Here is a 13,441-nt window from a genome sequence, read left to right as displayed (position 1 = left end):
TAGTGTAATAGCATAGAGAATAAAAATAATGTAATACATTTAATATAAGAGATATCTGTGCACCCGAATCTCGAGAGTCGAGAGGCGTGATTTTATTTAGTGATTTGTCATTTATATTATATACCGTGATACTATAAATAAAATAAAATACAGAAATCCGGTGACCGGTGAAAATAAATAATTTAAAAAATCATTAATTTAATGTCCAGGCCTAACTTCCCGTTCACAAGGCCTTTATTTTGATTGATTTACAATAATATCCTAATATTCATTGTGTAAATATTAAAACTACTAATTTGATTAAGAGATATTTATTGATACACAGTAAACTGTACAGTACAGAAACCTAGAAATGGACGGAGTTGTTGAGGTCAATGAGATTTCGGATTTTGTGTCTTACATAAAAAGTGTAAGTACTTCCTTGTCGCATTTGATGTCTGTATTTGAAAATATAACAGCAGTTGCAGTGTAGTTGCATAAAGCATTTTGAAATTTTTAAGCTAGAGGCAATAAACAATGCACCTAGTACATCTTAATTGGTTTCTAGGCCTCTAAACTATATTAAATTAATGTAAATACCTATAAATACAAAGTAATCTTTTTTTTATGATGAATAAACATCTCTGATGAACTTTTTCAGATTGAATGGCGTGATCCTTGGCTCATAGCACTATTATCATTTCACGTGCTAGTCACATTTACCTGCTTCTCTACACGAAATTATGGAAATTTTCAAATCATTCTCTTTATCACACTATGTAAGTAAGACTATAACAAACTAAAAGCATATCTTCTAGCTGACCCGGCAAATGTTTTGCCATGTAAATTATTTTTTGTGTAGAATGTGAAAATTTAGGGTTGTTTGTATTTTTAAATACCACATAATAAAAAATAAAATAATGTTTTTTTTGGGGTGGACACACTGTATCACTTAGGGGTTTGAAAGATAGATATTAGCCAATTCTCAGACTTACTGAATATATATTTGATTTTAACAAATACTACATAAACTATTAGCATATTTAAATAAGAGGGCAGAGTTGAGTTCTACATATTCAAAAGTATTTTATGAAATTATAATACTTGTAATAATGTGTTGTTAAGCAAAAGCTTTTTTATTTACATAAAAAAATGTTACCCTAGAGGCATAATGAAATTTTACATCTAAAAACAAACAAAAACAAATGGCACAACCTTTGACAGGCAAAAACAGCAGGCTTTATACTTAATAACTATTACTGAATACTAAAAACTGTAAATACATATATGATTTAACAAAGTGCAAAATATGAAACTGACAGGTTTTATTGGGAATGTTTATATTTTTTTTCAAAATGGAATTAACCTTTTATTGTTATTTCAGTGTTATTGGTATACTTTTCTGAGAGCATTAATGAAGTAGCTGCAAGAAATTGGACATTATTTTCAAGACAACAATACTTTGACAGCAAGGGTCTTTTTATATCAGTTGTATTCTGTATACCTATATTATTAAACTGCATGATTATGGTGGTAAGTATATAATTTTAAGTAGTTTTCCCTATTAGTTTGCAACATTTATTTACATATGACTATCATATGCCGTGTTATCTAAATCTATTATGTATCACCACAGATAATATTTTTTATTTGTGTTACAGTACAAAAAGTCTCATAATTCACAAACACCTGTTGCCTTTTGATGCCAGTCGTAATTTAAATCATTTGTTAATTAATTCATCTATGTTCTAGTCAGTTATAAATAATTTATTGGCATGCAGATAAATTTTCAACAAAACTATATTGTTGAACTGAGTTATATATGAACATAACTAGTTTAAATAGCCAGATTGTTTCTGGCATGGTATTCCTGTGGCATCATTTGGCCTAATGAGTTATGACTAAATTTTCCTACAACCTACAGGTGTACTTTTTTTCATGAAATAAGGCTTGAGCCAGTTTCTATTTATTTCTATTATATAAAGCAATCCTAGTAGATTTCAATACAAATTCATTTTTTCAATTAAAATATATATCTATAAAATAAATTTAGGTAATTGTTGATAGCATATGATGGTGCAGCTATTATATAAATAGACATTTAGGTTATCACTTTAGAATTCCACTGTTATCTGTGAAATATGCATATTAAGGAGAGAGGATACTGTTCTTATCCGGCTATTATTATTTTATAAAAAAAAATGTATGTTACACCATATTAAGGCGAAGGTCGTATATGTTTTGCGACTATGTTGTTATCAATTATCACAAATATGTTATAAATAGGTTTACCAAAATCTTTATTTAAATTATCGTATTCATAAATATTTGACCGACGCGAGGTCAAAACATTTAATACTTTTCCTATTTAAAATATCGGTTATTCATATAAAACAATATACACTTCGTCAATAAAAAATATTATCACAATCTCAAAGATTGTGTATAATTAATATTGATAATTATGTACATTTTTATACAAATAGGTGATGTTCATATATATCAACAACGTAGAACACCTTTGTTTTACGATTCAACCTTTTAATCACGACGTGTGCATTGACCGTTACAAACCAAGGTTAAGACTTTAATTTGATCAAGTAATTACGTTTTAAAATCAACAAAAACGCAACACATTTTTTAATATTTTAAATACGTTTGGGTTTTGTTTTAAATTTTTAGGAGGCGGTCCTACCTTCGAACTGAAATTTACTTATTCGGAAATAGTATCCAAGTGATAGGCATTAAAAATTGTGACCCACAGTTTTTCTGTGTGTAATTTTTTTTAAATAATTAACTTCAAAATTACCAGGAAACAATTAGAAGGGCTCCTATATCTGAAAAGCGATTTCTTCCATAATAATTACAGATATCTCGAGACACCTAATTTCCGAGCTAGATAACCTGAGAGATACTATTAAAGTAAATAACTTATAATACTTTATTAAAAGTGTCTAGTGTGGCTATGAAAGTTTTCTTTATTCTTCCTATAAATTTAATATAGAGACCACAACAATTATCTAGACCTTGGAAGGTATAATCAATACTATCTACTATAGAAATGTAATCATCGATCGGGTGTACGACCTTGGTAGTCCTACTGGTTTACCAAATGTGGTAATTTTGCTTGACATTCACATTGCTACTAAAGTATCGAATCTTTCTAGAATGATTGCGTTCGTCTATAATATAAATTCGAATGTATTATTTATCAATTTCATTTAAATAAAGTAAATACATGTTTAATTATGCAGTGAATATTCATTAGCGTTACAGATATATAATTGATGTTCTATCGCCTGTTATTTTCTAAAATATAGTTTTGTTTCGTGTACTACATCAGTATTTCTATAGTATAGACAGTAAGTTGCCGTCGCCGTGGCTTAATAATTAGCGGTGTTGAACCTGTCCTTACTGGGTTCAATTTTTTTTTTAGCAAAACCATTATTCTTACATACACTTTTATATTGCAGTTTATAAACCGTTCCATATCGTAACGGCTTTTAGGGCAATGCTAAGTTTAAATATTATAAATGCAAATAAAAAATAATTCATAATAATATCAAATTTGAGAGCTTGAATTTGACCAGCTTTTGTCAACAATCTACGCTACGCCACTTAGGGTAGGTTAGGTTAGCTTAGTCTGGTAATCCGTGTGCATAATAATTGTCTATGAATAGGCCATTCACACATATATATAACTCACCTGAGATTCAATGTAAAATCAATTAAAATATTTTAATTCCATAGATAGTGATTTTAGTTATTAATCTGTGTACCGCTTTCTTTATTTTTAATTGTTTATGCTCAAAGGTCATTCATAACTCTGGAGCGAAGTATCTGTCTCCGTCACGGTTACATGTTTGTATTGTAATGAAATCGATCAGTAATACATAAATAAGTTGCATAAATAATTATAAAACCGAAAATTGTGGCACTAACATTGTATTTTAGGTCTTTTAAAAGGTCACACGAAAGGATTAAAAATCTTTTATTCCTACTATCATTCCAAAATGCGAACTGTGGAATCGACTCCCGGCGGGGCCCTGAGAGATACGACCTCCAACTCTTCAAAATTCGAGCGTACTCCACCCTCAAAGGCCGGCAACGCACCCGCTAAAAATGGGTGTTTATGGGCTGCGATGACTGCCCTTTTTAGGCGTTACGCAGGCTCGTTTGCCCCCCTATTATATATAAAAAAAATCTGTATGGTACTAAGATTGCGATCTTTCAGGTTTAATAAATATACATAAGAAAATCTAAGTATTTATCTACTATTTAAGTAATTAATACAACACATGTTGTATTCTTTTTTACAGGGCTCATGGCTTTACCAATCAACACAAATTATGACAAATCTTAAGAAAGCACAACTCCGTCAGCGGCTGAAAGAGCTGAACATGAACAGAGGAAAGATAACAAAGTCGGATTAGGTACCAGTCATTGAGGTGGGAATTGGTATGATTATTTAGGATATGTCCCTTGCCTCAATCTGTGGTAACTTTCCCAGGAGTAAAGCCCAGTAGGTGGAACAAATATTATTTTGTTATTGACGTAGTGTTGCCAGGTGAGACGTGAAATTAATTTTGATGCATCGTATTATCCTTGGCGAGAATTTTGGATGCGTATAAAGATTTGTTCCATAAAATTAATTGTTCACTTATTCTTCTATAATAATAACGACGATACTGTCCACTATCTTTATCCATAATTTGCTAAATAATAAAAATTTTAACGCATTTTTTTTACATATTTTTAGAAGAATATTGTATGTATAGAGTTCCTATTTTCACACATTCAAATTTCAATACATACTTGTATAAGGACATACTATTTCTAATGTAGAATATTTTAATATTATAAATGCGAAAATAAGAATGTAGTTGTACCTATTAATAGATGTGATTAAGAAAAAAACATTGGTATTCGCACGTAGAAAATTGACGAATCGCGATCACCGCTAGTGTTATACTTGAATAATATATGTATTGGAGCTAAATCAAGAAATGTCGATTGCTATATTAGGAAAAGCTATCGAGCACACTTTCAGATCTAGGTTTCATATGTAAAACTCGTTGGACCCACTTCATAACTTAAAAGGGAACACGATAGTGTTTTTAAAGAAACTTTTTCGCGGATTACATTTCTAAATTAAACTTTTTTCAGCAAATTCAATTTACAAATATATTTGTTGTGGTGGCCATTATGTCTCTAATTATAAATCGCCGATTCGAAACCTCGAACTTTTTATTTAAAAATCATAATATTGCCGTAAAAGATTGTGGTCTGTAGTTTGTGAATCCGTTCTTATCTAGAAATAAATCACCTTTTGACCTTGAATAAGATTGTGCCAAAATGCACTATGCATATAATTATTAACATTACACGTTTATTATCAACGTTTTGAATCTTATGTAATCATCGTAGTGAAACAACTTTTAAAAATAAACGATGTTACGTAGTTATGTTAATGTGTTATTCAAGGACAGTATATTTTTGTGACTTTGACAGATACATTTCCTTAAAAATATAAGTGTATGCTCACAGACTAGATAAATAATGGCGTAAAAGAGTGTAGAGGTGTGTATATGTCGCAGTAAAGTAGTTAAATCAGAGAGTTAATCGAATCTCTAGTCAGTTAATTATAGACCGATATTAAATCAAAATGCTAGATTATGATTTAAATAAAGCAGCATCGAAAACTTTTAACTATCTGTCCGACCGAAAGCCAGCGTGTTGATTAATAATGTAAAACAAGACTCCGCCATGATTATTTCATTTGTTATTGTTATTTCGGTGTGGTCGTGAAGAACCGAGAGCTTGGAAATTCAGTGTTTTGTTTTATTGTAAATGGTTACGTTAGTCTTGTTGGCTAGTAACGTTTAGGAAACTCGTTAAACGTTTCGTTCACACACATGTCGGACGGAACTTTAGCGACTTGATTGAAAATTGAAATTTATTTAACTGTCTAGAGATTCAATTAACTCTCTGATTTAACTACTTTACTGCGACATATACACACTTATATTTTACACTTTGCATAAGTTTCATAGTGGGAGAGCGACGACAATGGTTCTAATACATGGTTAATAAGGTAACCTTACCGTTTTTCTTTATCTTCAGGCACGACTTTCAGTATATTTGCACTGTTCTCACTGACTGTTGTTTGCTTTTTGATCATTCTCTTCTATTTCCCTAAATAATCGTTCGCAAATAATTTTTATAACTAACAAGAGTCGTACATATTAATGCTAGAATGTAATGTTCGTTTTGAGAAAAAATAAAGTTATAGCAATATTACGTTATTTGGATTATTGTTAATATACTTGGTTTTGTCTCAAATGGTAGGTAAAAGTAGGTATGCAGACCAGCAATGATAAAATGTTATATATTATTACAATAAAAATTCACTTGCGGGATCACTCACTTTAACCTTTAGTGAGTTAAATAATGTTTTGTTTAGTTTAACGTGTGAGTGACAAGGACAAAACACTCAATAGCCATTCTAGTTCAAAATTAAGTATGATATCAAAGTGACAAGTCAAGATCCAGCAAATATTTCACCTTTTTCAAGTCCATTGAAATATTTCATTTTATAGAATTACCTTTAAAACAATATGATATAATAGTAATAACTCAAATCGGATTTGCTTGATCAGTGATTATATAATTTGATTATACTGGATCTTATGGGATTAATGAAATCAAATCGCTTTCGATAATACGCGCCTCCAAACAGAAATTACTACGTATAATATAGATTTTATATGCGTTAAAAAAAAGAATTTCTTGAATAAGTTAGTATATACAGTCTCTTAATTCTCTCTAAATTTGGGGAGAAAACCAGCAAATTGACATCACTAATTGGAACCAGCCTTGTCAAACCTGACAATATCATTTTTGTATGACATTTCACACCTAGACCCGCGGTTTCGTTTACGTCCTAAAGATTACCAGCGTTTTTAAACATGATCACATCTGTTAATTTTACAAAAGCAAACACTTTCGCATTTAGAATATTAATATAGCTGTAATTTTTATTAACGCCGTTTTTGACACGAGTTTTGTTAAATATGTTGCACGAGACAAACGTTTTACTATGTTACGTTTTATTATATTTTCTTTTCAATTATCTATAACTGGCGATCTGCCCTCAGCGCCCGAACTATTTTTTTAATCAACATGCATATGTAGCTCGTTTGGGTCGTCAGCATTAACTCTTTCTTCGTATGTCGTCAGCAATAGCTTCGCTTCTGTGTACTTAATATTGTTCATAAATGAATGTTGAATGCCCAAATACACGCAATTGCATTAAGGTGCTGCTCAAAACCATTGCTGTCTCTATTTAGCATGTTAGTATTTAAATAGCTGTTAAATTTGAGTGGCCTTTGAGTATTCAGGCATAAGAACGTATGTAGATGCCATAATAATTATATCACTTATATTTAGATGTAAGCTTTTATGTAACGAGCTTCACGACGGATTGTTATTTGTGCTATAAAAAGTACTTGTAAAAAGTGGTTGAGGACATAACATTGTATGTTTGTATGATGAAATCATTCCTTGTTTGTATGTTCGTTTACTCAATTTACCAATATTTAAGTTGCTTTTATATACGAAAGTAGTAGACTTATATGTCGTTTGAATATTTTTTAAAATTGGAAATGCGTACTGTTATTAATATAAAGAAGCTTAAAAATCTAAGGACAATAAAAAAAATTCCCCAGTGACGTACAATCAATGTCCAGTATCATCTGAACAATAAATAACGATGCTTTCACCTCGAAAAATCTTTGTAACAAATAAATAACAAACATCAAAAACAATAGACAAATGTCGAATTTGATTGCAATTTGTCAAACGGAATCGTGTCGATAGTCTGTGATGACTACTGTTGACCAACAGATACTGTTGACCAATCACAGTAAAACGAAATCCGGAAATATTTTTGGTTATCGCTCCCCTAAGCCCCTACGAAACAGTTGCAACTCTCAAGAATAATGTTGAAACTCATTTGAATATCTTCTATGGACAGTTAAATCTTTTATTACTTGAACACTGACAATCATAATAGGCCAATGGGTTGACATAGGAAACTACGTCATGTGTACATCACATTTTGCTATTAAGATTAGTCCATTTTGTCTAGCACTTGTTAGTAATTTATGGAAGACTGAATGTGTGATTTGAATTTCGTTTTCGTTATAGTCGAGCTAGTTATTTTATTTAGGTTAAGAGACATGGTCGAATATTCAATCCGCCAGTTAGCAATTTTCCATTAAAAAAAAAATCTTATTTGATTGAGTATCCGTCCATGAAGTCAGTGCAATATGCTTTTTTAATTTAACGGTCGCTGGACCTTGCGATGCAAAGTGGTTGTCATAGTCATTTGGTGGTTGTCACATCAGAACCTAAGATTTATAGTTCTTAGCACTAAGTGTGATTTCCGTACGTCAACTCAAATACGTTTTTGACATTCGGCTGTTTTACTTAGCCCTGGTCCTCGACTATGAATCTTACCCTAAGACTTGCAAAGTTCTGTATGCAATCTGTTAATTGACACGCATATGTATATTGTAGTTATTGCGTATATGTGATTTTATTTAATAGGAATTAATATTGTGTTTACATTATAGTAGGTATGCTTACTAACATTGTAAGCTAAGAATTGGTTATTGGATAAATAAAGTATTTGTTTGAAAATGCATTTTAAATACAACTTCACCTATATAAATGTGAGTTTATTACATTATTCACATAATTTCACGTTTGAAGTGCTATTCAGTATTCATAGCGAGACTGCCACAGATACCATATTAAGTTGCCAAATGACAATTTGTCTATAAAAATGTTGTCATATTAACGACACTTATTTCCCAGAAGATCTCGTGCAATATGGTGATCGAAAAATAAAAAATAGTATTTTTACCGTAATTGTCAATAAGGCTATTTATAAATTTAAGTTATATGTAGCCTATGTACTAAATTTCCTTTGAGACGCTTTTAATAGAGATTCAGCTTATTAACATAATTTGAATTGCATAGAATTTATCAAGATTCTAAATTTACAAACGATTGTTATCTAAAGGTATGTTATATATTTTCACGAACAGGACAGGACTAATTCAAGGTTTACTTATTTATTTTGCAATTATATTTGTAATTATTTATTTTTTGTACCATGTCCTGAGGTTAGGTAACCTTAAACTGTCTTACAATTAATGTGTTCGAAAAATACACAATTATTTTTATTAAACCTAATTTTAAATATACACTGTCAAAAGCCGTTGCTGGCTATTTTATCTTTGACTTCGCGCATCATAAGTTCAACTAAATTGTCCAAGTCCACTTTGGGGTTCCAATTCCAGTCTCTTCTTGCTTCGCTATCATCAAACACTTGGGGCCAACTGTCAGCTGAAACACACAGTTAATATTAAAGAATTTCTTAATTTACAAACTATATGGAAAAGATGTTAGATGCTAAGAAAATAAAATCTATAAACAAAGTCCGTGTACATGGATTAGTCTAGCATGGAATTAACTTAATACAATTTTAAACGTCACCTTACATTCCCATAGTTCTGGATATTTCGTATATTACGAACGAGCACCATAGTCAGTACGTTTTAATGATTTTTATATTGTCGTATATAATTCAAAGGATACACAAATTGTAACTTTAATAATATGGTACTTTAAAAGTGCGTCGAAGTTCATACTTACGTTTTTATGAAATGGGTCATTCTACCACACAAACACGCAAAAATAATTTAAATTTTCGCAATTATGTGATACATATCTTAATCAAAGAGAAACAATCAATTTCTACAAATGTCTAGGGCATTATTAGATTAGTAGCTGTCTGCGTCCAATAAGGTCTTTTCCAACTTGTCATAATGATATTTTTTTGCAGGCGTTATAGAAGTAAACTAATTTTTAATCGTGTGTGTTTTATGCATTTTGACGGAAATTTTTATTTCTTGTATATGTTACCGAAATATAAAAAAAATCTGCTAATTTATAGATTTCGAAAAAACTACATGTGCGCTCTGATTGGTTGAATAAGTCACTAACCTATCCTAACCGTTTGGAATCTTACGAATATCCGTTAATTTATGAATTTACCACGAGACCAAATCGATAAATTGGCGAAAATGTGGGCTCTTAGGAACTTTATTGACTTGCGGATTTCGTTATATGACGGTGATATATACACCTTAAAATTAATTAAGTACCTGAAATTTATCGCCAGAAAAATTTTAGTCCATTAGTTATTATGATTTTTGTTAGATCACCTCGATTTTGAAGATGCAGTGAGTGCCTTCACAAATGCCATAAAAGAGCCCCTAACGAATTGGTCTACTGCTTATTTCAGTAGCAGTCGCAGTCGATAAAACTGCGAAGAGCCTACATTGAGCCCTTTTAGAATATCTAGGGACTTTCAGCTAAAGAATATCTAGGGACTACGTGAAAGTACTATAATTCTAGAGGTGACAGGTGTTGCAATATTCATGATCGTTTCAAAATATAAAACTTGCGTTAACACATAATTAAGTATAATTGTATCTTACCAATCTCCTGTCTTGCGTCCGGCATATACGTGATCTTAAAATCTGGTATATATTTAGTCATTTTGTCGGCCAGTTCTTCAGGAGTGAAGCTCATTGAGGTGACATTGTAGCAGCGTCTATTCAGGATTTCGTTTGGTGCTTCCAGGAACTCTGACAGGGCTTTTAGTGCGTCTCTCACATGCATCATTGGTAGCCTCGTATCTGGTTTTAAATAGCATTGGTAATGGCCTTTACGTAAAACATCATGGAAGATTGCTATGGCGTAATCTAAAAAAAAGAGGGCTTGGTCATGAAAAAGGTAGAAGGCATATTCATTGTATATTGTGTAATGTAGACAAATAATATAACACTTATTATATTTTACTTCCGGTCATTATTGTTATTGTTGATAATAGAATTATCAACGTTAGTGAAACAATAGTTCGTTCTGAGTTACTTGGGCCGACCCAACTAACTCAGTACATTAGCAACTGATAGAGCGTTTTAAAATTTCATTTACCACCATGCTCACAGTTATAGAAAGTAACTATAAGTAAAATTGGTAATACCTGTTGTGCCTCCACCTGGTGGATCGCTCGAAATTACACCAGGAAATCGTAAACAACGAAAATCAAGCCCGAACTTATGATAATAGTACTCTCCCAATAACTCCGCGTGGACTTTAGACACACCATAAATTGTTCTTGGTCTTTGAACAGTGATATTCGGCGTTGGGTTTCGGGGAGAGTCAGGGCCAAAAGCACCTATTGTACTAGGAACAAAAATCCTAAGTTTATACTGTTTTGCAAGCTCGATAACGTTATGCATGCCTTCGATGTTCACTCTTACAGCGAGTGGAACGTTTTGTTCACCTATTGCACTTAACAGAGCAGAAAAATGTATCAACCAGTCTACTCTGTGGTCGACAACAATTTTCTGGAGTCCTTTAAAATCTAGAATGTCAGCGAAAATATATGGACCATCATTAGCCACATCTAGGGTTGGTTTTATTATATCTGATAGAATGACATTCTGTTGGCCGTATTTTTGTCGTAAGTATTTAGCACATTCCACGCCGAGTTGACCCAGACCACCTGAAATATAAGTTACATCTACAGTGTTATCGAGTTTAAGCCAATCATCACAAGACTCGGTAATAAAAACGTTTATCATTTACATATATTTATAGTTTATTTTACCAAATAAATATATACAAATATGTACCTATGTACGCGATAAACAAATAAGTGGAATTAGCGCCATAATTTGTTTAATTAATATCCATGAAACGTATTGTTCACAACGGCATTTCCACGATAATAATTGTATTATAAACATGTTATTATACACGTAAATGTAAATATTTCAATAATACACATATTTATCATGCAGAATGCAAATAGTTATATATATGTATTACTTATTTTTAATAGATAATTACGTTACATACTATTTACATTATGCAAAATAAATATATTAATTTTAAATAAAAATATTTTTATTTTCAATCCTCTCCTAAATCCTAAGACTAAAGTGAATGTTGCTGTGGTTTTAATATTCAACCCTAGGTCACATTTGTATACCTGTTGTATCTTATTAATCCTTGACCAATATAAATATAATAGTTGATTGCAGAAGGTAGGTTTACTTTAGAAGTTTTTTTACAGATATTAAAAACTAATTCTGTACAATTATTAAAATTAACGGATTATTCGGAATCGGCAAATTTACCAATTCAAGGTCGCTTATAATTTATTCAGATCCAACATAATATCTGCCATATTTCAAAAAGAGGAAATACTTATATATAGTATGTCCATTTATTTTGTATTATTAACGATAGTATTAGTGATCTATTTTTAGTTACGGAGTAATTTAAGGTATAACTTCCAAGGTTCTAAGGTTCCAACCGCGTCTAGTTCCTTAAGATTTATTGTTATTAGCGTCAAGTTAATAAAAAAACAATATTATCGAACTGTGTATTACAAATCTTAGTTACAAAAACAAGTTTATCTTCTCGCTCCAGATATTTAACTAAAAGCATGAACCTAAATACATTATGTAGAGTGTTGTAGAACCTTAAGCAGTTATTCCGGCTCGAATAGATAGGGACTCACCAGTAATTAAAATTTTTGGTGGTTTCTGTAAGTTTTTCACACTATACGCCCGCAGATTCGTCAATAATGTTTTCTGAAACAATTTTTGCAATAATGCCATAGTATTCTCAAGATATCGGTTTCAATTTGCTCCTTATAAGCAACACTTAGTAGCAACGATAACAGCTAACTGAAGCCAATAATGATTTAGATGAATTAGAACCTCGGAACCTGTTATACTCAACGTCACACCTAGAACGCTTGGTGAGATTTCTGAAATAGGAAAATGAACTTTATGTGTAGTCAAATTAAAGTGATGTATACTACTAATTTGATACCGAAGTAGGTGTGTTGTTCGACGTAGATCACACATGCCTACTTCAGTATAAAATTTTTGCCAGTCTGGCCTTGAGATCTCGTTTTCAATTTGCAAACATAATAAATCAGAATTACCTGTTACTTCCAACACCAATAGTTTGGAGTTTGATTTGATATCATTTAAAAGTAATTTTATTATTATTTCAAAAATGGTTGGTAAAAAAAGTAGGAACTGCTGTTGCAGGTGTAGCAATAAAAATAGATCATTAGCGCTACAACCTTTTAAGCTATGGGCCTCAGATTTCTCCATTTGTGTCATGATCATTTGTAAATTGAATAGGCAAGTAGGTACTCAACGTCGACTTTTGGGTCTAAGGCAAGTCGGTTTCCTCACGATGTACCTCACCGTTAGAGCTATGTTAAATGCGCACATAGAAAGAAAATCCATTGGTGTACAGCCGGGGATCAAACCTACGACCACAGGGATGAGACCTCGCC

The 13,441-nt window shown here is 31.5% G+C and overlaps 2 protein-coding genes across 2 annotated transcripts; one reads left to right on the top strand and one right to left on the bottom strand.

The window, feature by feature from the left end:
• The first annotated feature begins 2 nt into the window (after nucleotides 1-2).
• On the top strand, nucleotides 3-8,393 carry LOC123708033 (transmembrane protein 18). Its single transcript, XM_045658479.1, has 4 exons — nucleotides 3-409; nucleotides 641-758; nucleotides 1,364-1,512; nucleotides 4,299-8,393. The coding sequence occupies exons 1-4, from the start codon at nucleotides 353-355 to the stop codon at nucleotides 4,410-4,412; spliced, it is 438 nt and encodes a 145-aa protein (XP_045514435.1). The 5' UTR covers nucleotides 3-352; the 3' UTR covers nucleotides 4,413-8,393.
• A 282-nt stretch (nucleotides 8,394-8,675) lies between these two features.
• Nucleotides 8,676-12,878, bottom strand: LOC123708032 (L-threonine 3-dehydrogenase, mitochondrial). Its single transcript, XM_045658478.1, has 4 exons — nucleotides 12,647-12,878; nucleotides 11,099-11,623; nucleotides 10,551-10,817; nucleotides 8,676-9,393 (listed from the first exon to the last, which is right to left on the bottom strand). Exons 1-4 carry the CDS (start codon nucleotides 12,744-12,746, stop codon nucleotides 9,257-9,259), a joined length of 1,029 nt encoding a protein of 342 aa, XP_045514434.1. The 5' UTR covers nucleotides 12,747-12,878; the 3' UTR covers nucleotides 8,676-9,256.
• Nucleotides 12,879-13,441: the final 563 nt, after the last annotated feature.

This window comes from Pieris brassicae, chromosome 4 (genome assembly GCF_905147105.1).
Source record: "Pieris brassicae chromosome 4, ilPieBrab1.1, whole genome shotgun sequence".
Taxonomy (NCBI): domain Eukaryota; kingdom Metazoa; phylum Arthropoda; class Insecta; order Lepidoptera; family Pieridae; genus Pieris; species Pieris brassicae.
This window is presented reverse-complemented; position numbering and strand designations above follow the sequence as displayed.

What these genes read in the sequence shown, in the direction of transcription:
- LOC123708032 (XM_045658478.1), bottom strand. Translation starts at nt 12,746, where the DNA reads ATGGCATTATTGCAAAAATTGTTTCAGAAAACATTATTGACGAATCTG. An exon ending in ACCAGGTGGAGGCACAACAG is followed by an intron (nt 10,818 to 11,098) that starts GTATTACCAATT and finishes TCTTTTTTTTAG; the next exon opens with ATTACGCCATAGCAATCTTC. An exon ending in GGACGCAAGACAGGAGATTG is followed by an intron (nt 9,394 to 10,550) that starts GTAAGATACAAT and finishes TGTGTGTTTCAG; the next exon opens with CTGACAGTTGGCCCCAAGTG.
- LOC123708033 (XM_045658479.1), top strand. Translation starts at nt 353, where the DNA reads ATGGACGGAGTTGTTGAGGTCAATGAGATTTCGGATTTTGTGTCTTAC. An exon ending in TTGTGTCTTACATAAAAAGT is followed by an intron (nt 410 to 640) that starts GTAAGTACTTCC and finishes GAACTTTTTCAG; the next exon opens with ATTGAATGGCGTGATCCTTG. An exon ending in CATTCTCTTTATCACACTAT is followed by an intron (nt 759 to 1,363) that starts GTAAGTAAGACT and finishes TTGTTATTTCAG; the next exon opens with TGTTATTGGTATACTTTTCT.